Raw genomic sequence first — 17,985 nt, forward strand, 5'->3', positions numbered from 1 at the left:
TGACGTATGATTTCATGGCGCATGCTCGGTTTAATAAGCTGTCAATTTAGTCAGAATTCTGTGAATACCTAATCACCTTGTACTCCCTGATTGACAAAGAGAAAATAATGAAAAGGATGCTGCATATGACAGTTCCATTTACCAAAATGTCAAATCAAAGACATGGTTCATGCACATGAAACAGCATACACCCGCACATACTTTAAGTTAACATTCAAATTCATCGATATGAAACAAAAATTAGATGATTTCTTAAAATATTAGCTGAATTATTTGCACAATTAATGAAATAGAAGCAGATATTATATCAATTTGTCTGATCTGTATGCATGCATATTTTCAAACATACGCATAATCCATCATCCCTGAATACATTAATGGTACTATCACATGCACCCCATACCAGTATAATTAGCAACCTCAGTCAAAAACCCTGATTATGCCAACACCACTACAAGCATGCAATGCATATTATCAGATTTACACAAGTGTGTCAGCACTGTAATCTGCACATGCTCACTGTGGAATGATTGCTAAGTCTGAAATCAATGTATTCTACCAAAATATGCAACTCTTTGCTGTCTTGCTAACAAGTCCAATTAAAATTCATGTCTTTTAATATTCTTGCTTCCTCAGAAACGCAAGGCACAAATCTCGCAGTCTGAAACAGCAAACACACACACACACACACACACCATCACAGCAATCTTGAAACTGTGCAACACTTCACAACTGTGCATGTTATAAACAAAGTCTGGATGTAAACACTGCCCCTCACCGACAATTAGCAGTCACATGCAAATACCCTCGCTCATAAACTGCAAATTGGAGACTAACGACACACTCAGATCAAAGCTCTTTAACAGACATGAAGACATATAAGCTACGCATCTTCAAATCCATCACAACAGGGGCTGCAAATATTTGGTCAGTTTAGACAAGTGACTGAAATATGCCTCTTATACTTTGACCTCCATAAGTACCTACATTTTACAATACCAGTCAGAGTCCATAAGGTTAACTTTCAGTGGAATGATGTTGAAATGCATTGGGGGGGGGGGGGGGGGGTAATATCATACAAACGCTCATCTCTCGTCTTTATGTAGAACCCTTGACAGACACTTTCTCTAATCATGCTCGATTTGATTAGAAGAGAAGAATGCAGATAAAAAGAAAAAGGCTTAAATGATTACAACTATTCAAAGTCAGCCGAAATGTAAGTATGTATGTGTAAAATTTCGTAGCTTCCCACTGCGAACTTCAAGGCACATACTCAATACATCGCATCAATCCATCACCACTGTACAAAGCTGCAGCCTTCCTCTGCAGACCAACATACAGACACACCAAAATACAGACACACAAACACAGACACATACATACTTACAAACGCACAAAACAAAAACACGTCCCTTGTGTAGACAGACCCACCATTTGCTACTCTGAAAGCATTCTTCTGACAAGGAACACATTTCCCGCTCAATTTTTTCAAGAAGAAACAACAATTTATAAGAATTTAAGCAAACATGCTTTGTAATTTACAATGAGCACAACCATGATTGAATGGATCGCCAAGCCTGAAAACTTTCTGACTGTCTCTCACCATAACATGAAAACATTTTATAATCGATAGGATTCAGCGTGGACTCAGAAAAGTGGCAAAGCCCCAAGTCTAATTGCAGGTCTCCTGGAATTACGTTTGCATTTACATTTTCAGACGAAGAACGCCGACTTGGAGATGACGACAAAGAGACAGAAGGTCACACAGCTTGAGATAGACAGAGAAAATAAGAGGGAAAAAAATACGAAGCTTGAAAATCTTTGTGCTGAAAGGAAAAAAAAAAGTCAAAGAGGATAAGTTGTGCAAATAAGAACTTGCCAGACTTTCCAGTCACTGGAAAACATGCAAAAGATGAACAAGAGGAGGAAGAATACAAGTTGTACAAGCAGAGTAAAATAAAGAGAAAAAAAAAAGATTGCCAAACAAAGAGGAAGGGCAAGAAACAAAGAAGAAGTGAAAAATATGAATAAGGACAAGAGAAGACCTCAGGGAGAAGAAAGAGAAAAAAAAAAGAAAAAGAAAAAAAAGGAAGAAGAAAAAGAAGAAAGAACAGAAGTTGAGGAAGGAAAAGACGTCAAGCTGAGAACAAAACTGTGTCGTATAAAAAGAGGACAGAGAACAGAGGTACCTCGCACTGAAGAGCTTAGCAGCTGGGCATAATCTCACCAATCTTAATCTCATCTTACCAGTTTTGTTCTCGGCTGCTTCTGGCACATCCTCATCACCTGCTCGAAGATGAAAAAGCTGAAGATGCCGACCAGCACCGTGCAGCCACGCCACACGACCAAGTTCTTGTCCAGGCCTGCCTCCCCCGCCGCAGCGGCGTGAGAGTGCCCGTGGCCAGCGGTAGAATTTCCGACACTTTCGCTGTGACCGTGAAGTCCAAATGCCTGCATTGAAAGAAAGAAAAAAGATTACAAGAAAAGAAAAAAACACACATATTTGTAGGCTATCATACAAGACTGTAGAATATAAAATATGTGCCATCTCTGAGGAAGTCGTTTATACTATCATGTCACAGGGTCTGGTGTTTTATGTTGTGCAAAAATTTTAAGGGAAAAACAGGAATATACTTCTTTCTGTTTTGCTCCTTAAGAAAGTCTTTGTCAATGAAATAGGAAGGGAGGGGTATATAATATAATTGTGTGTGAAAAGATTACAATAATATGAGAAAGTTTTGCTGAATTTTTCCATCACAGATACATGTACTTACTACACTTTTGAAGCAATAACACTGTATTCATATCAGTAGTAGACAATTAAGAACCCTGTGGCCTGAATTATGGAAAAAAATTGGCTCAAAGTTTGCTTAAAGGTGTAAAGTAAACGCTGCAGACAAAAAGACTTGTCTTTGTATCAAAAGTAAAAGAGAAGGTAATATTAAGGAGAATCTTAGGCTATGTCTGCTGTGTCTGAATTATCCATCCTTCCATTTAGTAGGATAGGGGAAGGAGGAAGAGGAGGAGGAAGAGAAGGAAGAGGAAGAGGAGGAGGAGGAGAAAGCAGAAGGAGGAGGAAGAGGAGAAGGAGGAAGAGAAGAAGGGAAGGAGAAGGAGAAGGAGGAGGGGAGGAAGAGATAGAAGAGAAGGGGAGAAAGAGATGGAGGAGGAAGAGGAGGAGGAGGAAAGGAAGGAGGAAGAATAGGATGGAGGAAGAGGAGAAGGACGAGGGGAAGAAGAAGGGGAGGAAGAGATGGAGGAGGAAGAGGAACAGGAACAGGAGGAAAAGGAAGAGGAGGAGAGGGAGGAGGAAGAAAAAGAAAAGAGAGAAGCAGAGGAAGAGGAAGGAGGAAGAGGTGGAAAAGGAAGAAGAGGAAAAGGAGGATGAGGGGAAGAGGAAGAAGACGAGAAGCAGACACAGGAGCAGGAGCAGGAGCACGAGGAGGAGAAGGAGGAGGAGGAGGGCATCTTTCTCAAGACTCACATGAGGTAAGAGATGGAGAACCGAGTCACCGCTGAGCGTCCCCACTGCCATGGCGACGAGGTAGGAGAGCAGACGACCGTACGCGATGGGGAAGCGTTCGATGCACGGCACCATCATGATGCAAGTAATGGATGCCACGCTGATCAGTGTCACAGCCCCGATGGAGTAGCCCCACACTGTAATGTCACATCAGCCGACAAGACATTAGCAAATGCAGAGAATGAAATATCAAATACACAAATGCTCTCCTATCATCAGCACATTTGCTGTTTGCTGAAAGAAAAAGAAAAATTAATTTCTTCAAAACAGGATTTATTTCATTCTAAATTTTTGAAAGCTACGCAAACCTCACACTCTAGTCTGTTGGCACCAAATCAAGTTTTTCATCATGCACCTTTCTTACATGTAAGCTTGCAATTCGAGAGCTTAGTGATCCCATCTACACAGCTGGAATCCTATTAGGTAACTGCTACTTGGGGATTAAATCTGACAGGTGGCCAAAACATGCACTGCAGGGTCTGGGACTTTTGTTATTTTGATATCAATCTTTTAAAAAAAAAAATCATGAATTCAAAGAATTGTAGGAATGTGTTATGTTGTACACGGCTGTGACATATGGAAAGGCATTTTATTATGGCAATCAATAGCATGAGTGCACCTAGAATAATCTAACCACTTTCACTTCACAGAAAAAATGAGTTTGTACGAGAATGCAAAAACAGGCATGTAATCTATATTAAAATCCCCAATGACAAAAACTCCTAAACTATGGCAATGAAATTGTGAACAAACAAGTACAGCTCTTTCAGGAGTGCCTGATTTTATGAAAGCATGTGAACAGCACCTTGGAGAGATTCTTTTATGACAATGACCCGCAGGAATAGAAGAATTTGCCATTTGTGGATCAGGAAATGGGACAGATTGAGATACGCATATCATGGTTGTGTGAAAGGAAAAAACTTGCACTAGAATTTGTTTTTGTTTCTTCTTTTTTTCTTCTGTTTGATTGGTATGAGTAATATCAATAGCAACCGAAAAAGTAGCGCTGATAGTATGAACAGGCCTGTCACACGGCAAGCTTGTGGGTGTATATCAATGTGGTAGTGGTCCATTGGGGGGTTATAGTGTGGAGTTTACTTCAACTCTCTGAGTGCAACATTCGCATGCCCAGTTCAGTTGACCCCTTGTCAACTTCGCATACTTTGTTCAAGCGCAAGATCATGCACAAACCGGTTGATTTCTAATACTGGTGGTCATTTGCTAGAAAATCAGCCACAGCTTTTGTCACGGAATGTACATCACCGCAAAGCTTGCAATTCTGTCTGTGATGCAAATTTTGCTGTTCTGCATTTCTGGAACAAGTTCTTCCATGAAACCTTACATGGCTTTGAGATACAGTGCCATTTAAAAAGCCCTTTAAAGGGAAGATAAACCCCAAGAACAATGTGGATTGAGTGAAAGCAGCAACATTAGTAGAACACATCAGTGAAAGTTTGAAGAAAATTGGACAATCGATGCAAAAGTTATGAATTTTTAAAATTTTGGTGTTGGAACCGCTGGATGAGGAGACTACTAGAGGTTATGACGTATGAGTGGACAACAATACCAAGAAAATATAAAGAAAATACTACAAATATCCATTTTTCATTAAAATTACAGATTCCATCAACTTGATATTGACATATGTTAAGGGTAGCAATTATTCCCCCTGCTTTCTGAAAGCGGTTGGTCCACTGCTCTTTCATAATTCTAGAAAAGTGAATTTTTGTTGAATTTCCTTTATATTTTCTTTGTATTGTTGTCCACTCATACGTCATATCCTCTAGTAGTCTCCTCATCCAGCGGTTCCAACACCAAAACTTTAAAAATTCATAACTTTTGCATTGATTGTCTGATTTTCCTCAAACTTTCACTGATGTGTTCTACTAATGTTGCTGCTTTCACTCAATCCACATTGCTCTTTGGGTTTACCTTCCCTTTAAATGCATTGTAGTCTCAGAATAATGTGGCAAGCAGGAAGTTTACACTGTAGCACACAAAGAGTGAACATCTCACGAATCTTCTTTCCTTCCGTTCTCCACCCCTTTCTCATCCATTTCTCAATTACCTTTCCTACCTTTCTCATTCCTCTCATTCTCTCATTTCCATTCCCTTCTCTTCCATCAACCTTTTCCATCTTTCATCATTTCTATTCCGTTTCTTTTTCTTGCTTCTCTATAATTCTTTCTCGATATCAATTAATGCCCAATGGAAAAAAAAAAGATTATATGAACATAAAAAGAACATCTCAATGAGTAGAACTATTTCTGGAAAAAGCTACACAGTCATTTTCGGTGAATCAGGAGCACAAGCCTGTTATTAATTTGAGACGAGACTGATATGTATCTTGTACTTGATTAGCCTCCGCTGTGTGGGCCGGAAGTGTCGATCAATTCAGAAGTGAGATGCCATTTTTTTTTTTTTTTTTTTCCAAGTGCTGGCCAACAATACACTACAAAGGTAGCCTTTGGTCATACGATGGCGTCATCCTGACAATAATGACGTAGAACACTTCACTCGCCCACGTCAAAACGAAAGCCATCTTTCTTGTTTTATTGTCTATTTTCCATTAGGTCCACAATGCATCATTTACTAATTAAACATGTCGTCGTGTGGAATTATTGTCCTTGCAGAGACAGGCTGTGAGGGGGATGGCACAGGCACCATATTAAAAATGTATGCAATCAGCTTAATGGTGTGAACAACGGAAGGAGGAGTCCTATAAAAAAGATAATAAAAAAAAACTAATTAAAAAAAGGCGGAACTTATTCTATCAATATCTTTCTCTTCTCGCGTGGTAAAACTTAAAACTATTCTGACGCAAACTGCATGGTCTTGATGTGACTGTCAAGTTGCCTTTGACATTTAAAACAAAAAAGCCACAAAACCTTGCTGAAAGCGCCTCCTTGACACAAGACTACTTCTACCACTGCTTTGTACTCCAAGCACTGAGATGTAACTAAGAGTAACCTTCAAAAATGGATGTCTTGAAAATATAATGACGGAAAGTTCATGGGGTTAGATGGCATTTCATACATTGAGTGGAAACACCTCTACACAAATCCTCACACACATACTTAGTGCCAACTATGACATTTTCATTGGTAGCTACGTGGATTATCCTCCAAATCTACTTCCATTACTTTTACAAAACAATGTTTCTGTAGCATCCTCTACCCCCTTTAAAAATACTTTCCATTCGACAGCAGCAGGAATTGTGAACTTTATACATCATATTCAGCTGTAGAAATGACTGAGCACAAATTGGGGCAGAAAGAAGGAAGAGATATTAATGAATTGTAAACGCTAAGGGAAGAGATGATTGGATTGGATTGGGTTGGATTGGACTAGATTGGATTCGACTCGACTGGAATGTAATTGAATGAAATGCATTGAATTGAACTGCATTGAATGGAATGGATTTGAACTTAAGTGAATGGAATTGAACTGAACATGAATAACAGTGCACACACAAAATATGATTGTCATTTGTGAAGACGAAAAAAAAAAAATGATAATGACAATTTGATCTTGACCCCTACGTCTTGGTGTGTTTGGAAAACTGACCTTGTGCAAGTGACTCCCGGCGAGCAGCAGCATCAGTAGGCGTACCCTCTGTGGCATTGTGATCATGGTCGTGGTGATCGTGATCATGATCGTGGTCATGGTCATGGTCGTGGTGGTCGTGGTCGTGGTCGTGGTGGTCATCATGGAGGTGGACATCGTAGACCACGCAGACCTGGCTGTCCAGCTGCTGGAGGAGGATGGGGCAGAGCTGGAGGAACTGGACGGGGCCGATCCCCTGGGACGGGATGAGGCTGACAGTATCCAGGATCTCATCGGGAGACAGACACTGCAGTCAGGGACAGACATGAGGCCAGCCATGAGAGAGAGAGAGAGAGAGAGAGAGAGAGCAGAGAGATGGACAGACATAGAAGTGCAATAGGCAAAGAGAAATACAAGAGAGAGATGCACAGAAAACAGAGAGATGCAGAGATGGCAAGAGCCACGGACAGAGACAGCCAGGGAATGATATAGAAAGATACAAATGGACCAGAGGGAGAATGATATAGAAAGAAACATATAGGGACAGAGAGAGCCAGGGAAAGATATAAAAAGATACAAATTGACAGACAGAGAGACAATGATATAGAAAGATACATGCAGGGACAGAGACAACCACAGAAAGATATAGAAACATACAAATAGAGACATAGAGAGCAAGGGAAAGATGTAGAATGATACAAATAGACAGATAGAGAGAGAATGATATAGAAAGATGCATATAGAGACAGAGACAGCAAGGGAAAGATATAAAAAGATACAAATAGACAGAGGGAGAATGATATAGAAAGATGCATGCAGGGACAGAGACAGCCAGGGAAAGATATAGAAACATACAAATACAGACAGACAGAGGGAGATTGATATAGAAAGACACAAATAGACAGAGGGAGAAAGATATAAAATGATATAAACAGAGATAACAAGAGAAATATATAGAACAACATAAATAGAGATGGAGAAAGATATAGTGTGATACAAATAGAGACAAAGCGAGAAAAATACATACAGAACAGAATAACAACAAAAAACAAGAAGAAGAATAGGAAAAGGAGAATAGAGAGAAGGACAGACAAAGGGAAAAGTAAGAAAGACAGAGACACAAAGAGAAAAAGAAAAGTGTGAACAACATCAAATCGAATCTAAAACTTATCTGATTCCTCCTGCAAAGTATGCTTACAAAAATGAGATATTATTTGATACAAGGGCTACGGGTTCATGCATTACATTGTAGAAACAATGAAAACATAGAGAATGTTATTCATTGCTAAAAGGCAATCAAAGACGAAACAAAGTAACATACCACACATTAACAATGTCAATGATGGCAGGTTTTCTGTCAGAGAAAACGTAGGAAACAGTCAGACGAAAAAAAAAAACAAAAAACTAGAAATGTTGCTACATGTGTATAGCAACTAGCATGGATCTGCTATACTGTACTGCACTATCCTCCCAGAAGGCCTTGAGTAGATCCTGACATTGTGAGATAACAGTTTCACCTGACTGTCAAAATTGAAAATTCCACAACTACAAATTTAAACCACTCGTGAAATTGTCAGGAAGTCTCGGTTCACAAAAACACTAGACTCGCTATATATTTGGCACGGTATTCAATACCCGTCTATATGTTGCCCTGTCTGCCCTTTCTCATTATATACTCTGCCTGATGTCACTCAAAATCTTTGCACACATCTCCAATATTTTCCACACAGGCCTTTCTTTTTTTTTCAAACAATTACTTTCACAGTAAAATATTCAGTAAGCAGGGATGAAACATAAAACAAATACATGTGTAAGGGAAGTCTGCGATGGAACAAAGTTCAGCATTTAGCTACATTTCAGGCATTCAATATTAGATGTAAATGAAAAAAATAACATCAAAATGTATTCATGTTGGGGGCATTTTGTACATTCTTATGATGTCTATTTTAACATTTCTGGTCAGCATTTAGCTAAATTTCAGGCACTCAATATTAGATGTAAATGAAAAATGAAAAACAGACTTTTTCATAAGTACAACATCTAAATGTACTCATGTTGAGGGCACTTTGTACATTCTTATGATGTCTATTTTAACATTTCTGGTCCACATATGAAAAATTATGTGTCCAACATAAGAGAAATACGATCTTTTTTTTTTTTAACCAAAATTCAGCATATCTATTTTGGAGACTAATTGGATATAAATAATGCCACACCTGGGGCCCGTTGCATAAAACTTACCGTTGAATTTCAACGGTAATTACCGTCAAAATTAGGCATCACAGCCAATCAGCATCAAGGATTATAAAATTTACCGCTAATTTGAAGACTTACCGCTAGAAAGGAGCGGTAAGTCCAGCGGTAAGGGTTTTATGCAACAGGGCCTAGCTAGTCTTCAACTAATTACCTTGTAGTTTTAATTTTTCTTTTTCTAGGTTTAGTCATTCAAATATGTCAGGTGAGAAATCAATAGTGTGAAATCTTGCACACTTTGATTGTCCTTTTTTTTTTCTGAGACATGCCACACATTCTTCCTTTTACGTAATCTGCATTTCAAGATGCAAGGAACTAAAGTTAATCACTTTTACAAAATCACTTTCAACATCCTGCTCTGTAATGTACTGTACCTGCTGGATATGACTACACAGGGCATGCAAGAAACAATAAAGAATGAGTTTTTGATGAGCCTGGATCCGTCACTGTCTAAACTATGGAATCCAGTCTAAACTCAATCCATGAAACCCCATGGGTTAAAAAAAAAAAACTATTCCATAGTTGCCTGATGCACACAATTCATACTTGTGTGCACTCAGACCTGTACATCATATTGGTGCCATGTCTCAGATTGGTTTCACAGAGTCAAACAATTTGAACTCATTCTCGTCAGCTGAACTCATTCTCGTCAGCTTCCCATTATAGCCAGTCCTGGAACATACAAAATAGCAGAAACCTTAGAAATTAACCAAGAGTGTCAGCACACAAGTAATAATAATTTTAAACAAATACAAATCTATGTGTTCCAACTGATAGTGGCAGTTTATTCTCTGACCTTGGCATTTGTTTAGTTTTGTTTAGTTTTGTTTTTTCCCCAAAAGTTCCTGGTCATCATGAATACACGTATCTCATTAACCCATATCAGCATATCTACAGGATATCCCGTAGTTTGCGCAAACGCCGCAATCACTGATCTGCAGTTTAATCCCTAGCAATCATGGCTCCGACAATGACATTCCATCTACAGAGCTCTTCATAGCCCATGAACTCGGACCTACATTTAACACATCCCAGAGTCCCTTGTCCCACTTCCTGTCACTACTGTTTAGCTTAGCATTCACTTTTGAAGTTTACAGCCAATAAAACAACTCTACATCTATGTGAGATAGAGCAATCCTGTGTGGGTTCATACAAGTTGTACTTTGCTGTACAGTGCACTCCCGTTATAAGGCCCCCATCTCACTAGGAAGGCGACAACAGATACTTTCTCTTTCAATTCATGTATAGTTTCCTGTGTTTTTTTTTCTTCTCATTTTATAAGTACAAATGTAGTAATGACATCAATTTGAATTTGAAAGAACACAGCAGAGTGAACACGCCTGAAGTAGCCTCTGGTACCAACAGCTTATAAACTGTATTGCGACTGGAGAATATAAGCTTTAAAAGCACTGTTTCATGGTTATCTAACAGTCCTTTGGGCACAAGTTAATCATGTTTGCGCTATCTCCAAGCTCTAAAATACCTCCTTTCTAGTACAACCACCCACATGAAACTCTTTGAAGGTTTTTTGTTTGTTTCTTTCTTGAAAGTCTTACGTAACCCAAGTTAATTCATACTACCATTGAGATAAGTACAATGTAGATTGCAGAATCCATTGATTACACTATGGGCTTAACTATTCCTATTACCTCCAACAGGGACTTCTATCCCTGCATTTTCTCCGCAGCCTTTTTTCAGAGACATTTCAAATTGCTTTGGCAGAGCAAAATCTGTTTATTTATTGTTTCTTTTTTGTCCCATTTTACCGACAAAACCGTCTTGCATCCACTAGTTTGTTTTGTTTTGTTAATCAACCATTAACCACTACAGACAGATTAGCACTACATTCTATAAGGATGAGTGATCTCAAGGTAGAGATAATTTGATATTCCACACAAATGCAGCATGGCCCCTGTACATTTGCTCTTTGGCTCTTTGTGCATGTGTAAACATCTGTGCATTTTTTTGTATTTTTTTTCTAGCATCCGACAGTGTATACTGTGTAGTTTGCAAAAAGAACTGAAAACGTTTAGCATATATACATAAGAGTTATCACACTTGCTGATGTTCTTTTTTTTTTCTGTTGTTACCATTAGCCCTCTGAACTCAAGCATTTCATGTGTGCCATTCATGATAAACTTGAGCACCATTTGTGACTACCAGTACTTTTGGAGTTCTAAAGACTGCTTCATAACAATGGTCTGCAACCAGTTTACGACACCCGGCAACAATTGTTTTCGGGTGCTACACAACTGATTGCTTGGGGTCGTTAAAAGCATTTGCATTCATTGCGGGAGGTTGCACTATTAACCGAGATGGTTGTCGGTGGTGGCACCTGAACTTTGAACGTGCTTGAAATCTACGGGTAACCAGATGCGATCGATTCACTTTGCATGTACGTGGTATGACCAGTCGTGCCAAGTGCTGCACAACAATGCGTGACTTGATACGAGAAATTGCACGACTCAATAGCCAAATTAGGTTGGCTGGAAGATGTGCAACGCTCAGACGAGCGCTAGCGATTTATAATGACCAGTGAGTGTTGCGAGTGGGTACAATTGTCCTAAAAACACAAGACTTTTGCATGACCGATCGCAACACATCACGCAACACTGTACCACAGTTTACATGACAGCATGAGAATGTATGTGATTATTCCTTGGCGTACAGGAGAATTGTGAAGATGAGCTTCACAATGTTCTCAACTTTTCATGCAGATAATAGAGGCTGTTGCTGCTGTAATGATACTTTGTTGTACACTGTATCAATGTCTGCTACTTTTTTGTTACCTCCGCCAAGGGAGGAGGTTATGTTTTCGTTACCGTTGATTTGTCTGTTTGTTAGTTAGTTAGTTAGTTTGTCCATGAGCAAAATAACTCAAAAAGTAGTTAACAGATTTGGGTGAAACTTGCAGGAAAAGTTAAGAATGATACAAGTAACAGATGATTAAATTTTGGTAGTGATCCAACAATTTTGGGGGAATTTATGACGGATTTTTGATATCTTGGCAGGTAGGGTAAATGAACTTGGGAGTTCAAGCTGCGCGTATTTGAGACTAAAGTGCGTGCTCTAGTTTCTGCTAGGGCGAGGCGCGCCGTGCAACTGAGAGTTTATGACTTAACTGAGGCTTCTATATAATGGGAAATCAGGCGACTTTCAGCACACAATGCTGAAAGTACATAAGGGTTGAAATCACTGATATCTCTATGGAAGAACAATATCAGTGGTGAAAATAAGCTGCATGCTTAGCGGAGGTCTGCGCTCTCAGAGCGCTTTTCTAGTTTACTTTGTGAAGGAATTATGTAACCTGTATAGCCTAATTGCTTAAAACCAGCTTTTCTAGCTGAACACAAGTTTAGTTTGGTTTTGTTTCTATTCCTGAGCTTAAATATTTACATACAATACAGATACAATCAGGATTTATCACTCACAGAGCGGAAAAAGGCTCTTTCGGTAGTTCGCTCTTTCTCTTTAACTGTGCTTGCAACAATATCAATGTGTGTGCTTTGAATAGAAGCAGCAAATCAAAATGCGCTGCAAAAAATTACACTGTACACTGTTGTCAGCAAAAAAGTAGAAAATATATTGAAGCACACTTTGGGTGTTGTTGTTTTTTTTATTAAAAAGATAATTTGTCAGATTAAAAGACAGGAAACTAAAATATGCAAATATGCACACATCATGAAAAATTAATAATATTCTGATTGGATCTGCATAATTTCATTCAACTTAAAACAGAAGAACAGATATGTGAGCTATGTTTACAACTTTTCAGTTCTTTCCTGAACTATTTTGAGCAAATTTGAGTAGTTAATTCAAAATACAAGGTTAAAACATGGCTTGCAATTTTATGTAATGTGAAATTTTTGCTGAAGAGATAAAGCAGTGCATGATATCAAAGAATAGAGGAATGTTAGTCCATAGAAGCTATGGCTCCACGATTAAACACTTATTGTGATGTTAAGAAACCATCCATGTGTTTGCATAATTTAAGATAAGAGTGGCCCTCAATATGTAACACCTCCCTGTTATACTGCGAAGCTACTGTATAAGCTGTTATTTTCGCGAGTGAGGAAGTCACAGACATTTTCGCGACATGTTGTTTTCGCGATGTGACAACGAGGCTATCGTGAGTGCCCTATCAGCCTAGTGTAAGGCGACATTTTTGCGTGTTGTTAAATTCACGGTCCAGCCGTGATTCACGAAATTTGTGAAAATAACAGCGCAAAGACCACTCACTGATCTCATTCAAACACATGAGTGATCGAATGGTCTCACGTCCAGTTGCACGACCATGCTATCAGTTGTGCGATCATTGTGATGGGCGCCAAAGCCACTCACAATCAATCATGCAACACTTGCATGTGAATGCCGCTAACGAGCATTTCAGTAATGCAACGTTTATAGCCATCCTACGGTCTCTTCTGGTCGCTTTCCTTGAACAACAGATATTGCATTTGTACTTATCGTAAGCCTTTTTGCGACCTGATGAGATCAACTGCAGTAGAAGTCTGTTGAAGCCTGTCGAGCAACCAAATGGTCGCAAGCGGTCGTACGCCAATTTTGAAAGGGGCTTAGTAACAGGTACAGATATGTGTGGAACCATTATCTACCAGTACACAAGATATACTGCATTGATGTGCTGTCATTTTCAAATGCTTTTTTTCCTCATCAAACGAAGCATGACAAACTATTGAACACAAAAAAAGAAGACATGTTGAATGTGTAATACACTGTACATACACTGTATACACTTGTTGGTGAGCACATGTAAAAGAAATTGGGGGAAATACTGCTTTGCGCAGAGAACGTCAAGGTAAACAACTATTTTGGAGTTAACCATAATGCACTTGAGCAGGAAAGGTATTTCCTAACCAAAGAGTATTAAGCTCAACTGGAATGTGCATAATTTCTATAAAGTTGGTCCATTGTCTGATAAAGTTCACAAGTTCATCTATGCATGCAACACAAGTAGAATGGTTAAAGGTGCAGCAGGAAAAGAATCTTCTCTAAAATAGACACAAAACGAACTCTTTGACTTCCTTGCAGCTGCAGAACTGGAAGAGAAATCTGAAACAAAACCACCTTTGAAGAAATGTCTGAACCCTTTGAATACTTCCATGTACGTTGCACGAGGAAGCAAGCGTGTCATGACATATTACTTAAAGGTTATGCATAGTTTCCATGTGCCCTCAGAAATTTGCAGGAATTGCTACAAAAATGGTGATGCACTAGAAATGTGTGAAATAATGCAGTGACAGCATGTAACAAAGAATATTTTGAAGTGTACACAGAAAGAGTACACACATAGAGTTGCAATCTCAGAGCATATATATCAAATCGTGGTAGCTGCGTAAATATTTTATAATAGACTACAAATTGGGCCATAGTGCATCGATCTCCATGCGGAGTGTGCATGATGGGCACACGATTGATGAGGTTTCACCTATCAACTACCGAATGAGGAGGGTACATCAGGAATGAAAGTTGCATTTATCACAGCAAATTGAGTCAGCCAGACAAGTTTCTAGGGAGACCCTTTTGACATATTGGTTCAGCAAATTCCAAATGGTGGGAGATTGATTCTGAGCCTTACTGAGGACTCATTTAACCTCTAATGGAGAAGTGCCAAAGCATGGTGGCATTCTGTTTCATTCTCTTTTTGATATCAAATGTACACTATGTATTCTAAATCATTAAAGGCAACTTAAACCTGGTGTGGAAAAGCTTATAAAGTGACTTCATACCTGGTTGATGTGATCTTCGTTGACATGATGATCTGGATGACTCTGGCTGTGGTTGGCGGAATTTCTGACCTCTGTTTCGGTCGAGTTCTCCACGTGTGTTTCACCAATATCTCTGGCCATCCTGTCGCTGGCACCGGCCGCACTGCTTTCAAGCAACCCTTGGCCACTGGAATCGGCAGAGTCTCTGCGATGTCGCGCATCAGAGGAGTGCGGGACTGTGTGTGAAGCGTTGCTCGCCTCACTCGAACTATGACCTGGGTCTCCCGCTTTGCTCTTCGCAACGCCGAGCCCAACGTTGTCGAGGAAGAGCTTGAAACCGTCGTACTGCAGGCGGCCGTCATTGGAGCCATATTTGATGAATATCTCAGACAGGCAGTCCCCTACCCAGGAGTTGAATCCCGAGCCTCCGTCCTCGCACAGCGCTCGCTGCATTGCCTCCATCTCCATGAGCGAGGCCGATTTGTCGTACTGAAGCCTGCCGCAGGTGGCGCCATTGAGGAACCAGCAGAGACAGACCAAGACGAAGATGACTCGTTGGAAACAATTCAGTCCTCTGCTCTGCAGTTTGGCCGCCATCCTCTCTGCTGTAATAATCACATTAAAAAATCAAGCACTTTAGTCTCACTCAATCAATTTTATAATATGCTGGCTTTGCATTTGTACTGCAACATGTATGACCACAAAGCTCAAACCACAAAAAGTTGTAGACCAGGACTCGCTGTAATGGACCAAAATATGTCATATGGGTTGGCCCATTTAATTTTTTAAAGTCAGAAATGTCTGCTGAAAAACTTTTATTCAATACAGCCTTTTATAGGTGGTAGCGTGGTATGTTCAGATACTTGGATGATGTTATGCATGGTGACTTGAAAAGATGAAACCTAATCACCACTATCAATACCAACACTTGCATTTAAATGAAAATACCCAATGGGTGCTCACAATTTCTAACAAGATTGCTAAATCCTGCACCCAACAGACAAACTAAACAAAAACAAAAAACAAATTCAACTTCTGACATCATAAAACCAATTGCCTCTCTGATGGTAGACTCATGAGCTCATTTCAAGTTAAGCGAATATTTGAAAATAGCTACTAATCAACCAAAAAAAAAAAAAAAAAAATGTAAGCACCTCTTGATGGATGCTTATCGACTGTACCAATATGACTAATTACATCAGGGCCCTGCTTTATGAAAGCTATAATTGATTATACTTGATTTGTACCATATTAAAGTCTATGACAGCCTGTGTGGTAAGGAAATTTGTAATACTGCATATTCTTATTATTTCACGAGGTTTTTATTTTCACAAATTTCGCGAGTCCGCTTCACGAAATTCGTGAAATTAAAGAAATGCGAAAATATTTACTCTGATCCTGATGTGGATGTGACGTACGCGTGTACATTTCTCCATTCAGAACAGGACTCCAGGATCACGAATTTGACCACTCGCGAAATCGTCGGAGATTCCCAATTCACGAAATATATGGCGCATACAGTAGATATCTTTTGATAAGATCAAATGGGGCCCAGATAATGCATTCATACATTACTGATGAACATGAAGCGTCCTTTGTACCTCTCTCAAAGTGTATCAGAGAGCTTTCGTGAATCTCTATTTGAGCTGCATTGTACCCTACACAAGGACTGGGATATCAATCTTTAAGGTCCTGATCCACAATGAAGTACTGGGCAGAGTAGTCCCATGAACAAATATGTGTGTGAACAGGGTCCTGTCTTTCATTTCTCATCAAAACAAACGATTCTGACGCTTTGACTCGTGCAGATCCGATGTGATGCCATTAAATGGATTAAATTTCGTGGAACTGCTAATGCCAAAAACATAATTGGGCCATATTCTCATTACAAAAATGTGTGATTCATTACACAAACTTGCTGTTCACACTGCTGCCTCTCACTAATCCAAAAACTTGCCACGTTTAGCTCCGATGAAAAAGATTACTGGGTTTCTGAAAATACTGCGCATGTCCCGTTTACTCATTCATCCGCTGTCAGCATGCTTTTCGGTTTGCACATAAAAAGATCATACTGATGACAACGAATAGTGAATGCTGACTACTGCTTGGTCCCACACTGTCTTTTTCACGCATCATGCATTGTTGGCCTCTCCATTGCCCGGTAATGCTCAACACTGCTAGTAGTAGACAGAGCTACCAAGTCTCACGCATTCTGCGTGAGACTCAAGCATTTAGGGGCCATCTCACGATCTCACGCATGACATCCATTTTTCACACGCATCGGGCAAAGTCTGCAACTTGGGCCTATTATAATGAGCATAGCTCAAAAGATTTAAGTGATAGTTGCAATTGAAGGCATATTTCCCTTTTGTCTTTCAAAATAAGTAAAAAAAAAATCACCTAAGTATGCACCTGAGGGCACTATTAAGAGCTCAAAATTGAAAAAGCTCCCTACCGTGGGAGGCCACGGGGGGAAAAAAACCCTCCCACACCTTCGCTCGCGCGCACATTCGCATGCCGAAATGCCGAGTCATGAAAATCTCACTCATAAAATCTTTTTGAACTTGGCATCCCTGAGTAGACCATGAGAACACTTGACTGTTATTACACAATTGTCTTTCATAAATTTGTTCTGGAATGCCAACCTTTATACAAGCAGCATTCCAGTACAATCAAAAGGCTCAAAGGCACATTCATGTTAGGGACAAAAAGTATTTTAACCTTACTTGCCATAGACAAATACATGCACATACACGCACACACACACACACACACACATACAGTGTACATACACACACACACACACACACACAATCGCATAGCACTGTAGGCCTATATGGAAGAAATCATGTTTGAGGCAGACATTGCTCTCAAGTATTGGGAGAGGTTCCCGGGAATTCAGCTTTTAACTTTTTCGCAAGATATCTAGAAATGACT

The 17,985-nt window shown here is 39.6% G+C and overlaps 1 protein-coding gene across 1 annotated transcript in view; it reads right to left on the reverse strand.

The window, feature by feature from the left end:
• LOC139713762 (metal cation symporter ZIP14-like) overlaps window positions 1-17,985 on the reverse strand; it is a 67,585-nt gene that overhangs the window by 40,066 nt on the left and 9,534 nt on the right. The window contains exons 2-5 of the mRNA XM_071625464.1: window positions 15,070-15,653; window positions 7,091-7,376; window positions 3,485-3,660; window positions 2,248-2,451 (exon numbers count right to left, since the gene is read on the reverse strand). Of these exons, the coding sequence (XP_071481565.1) occupies window positions 2,248-2,451; window positions 3,485-3,660; window positions 7,091-7,376; window positions 15,070-15,653 (1,250 nt within the window). The remainder of the gene's footprint in view (window positions 1-2,247; window positions 2,452-3,484; window positions 3,661-7,090; window positions 7,377-15,069; window positions 15,654-17,985) is intronic.

This window comes from Diadema antillarum, unplaced genomic scaffold (genome assembly GCF_040938485.1).
Source record: "Diadema antillarum isolate AM-2024a unplaced genomic scaffold, OU_Dant_1.0 seq00002054_RagTag, whole genome shotgun sequence".
Lineage (NCBI taxonomy): Eukaryota > Metazoa > Echinodermata > Echinoidea > Diadematoida > Diadematidae > Diadema > Diadema antillarum.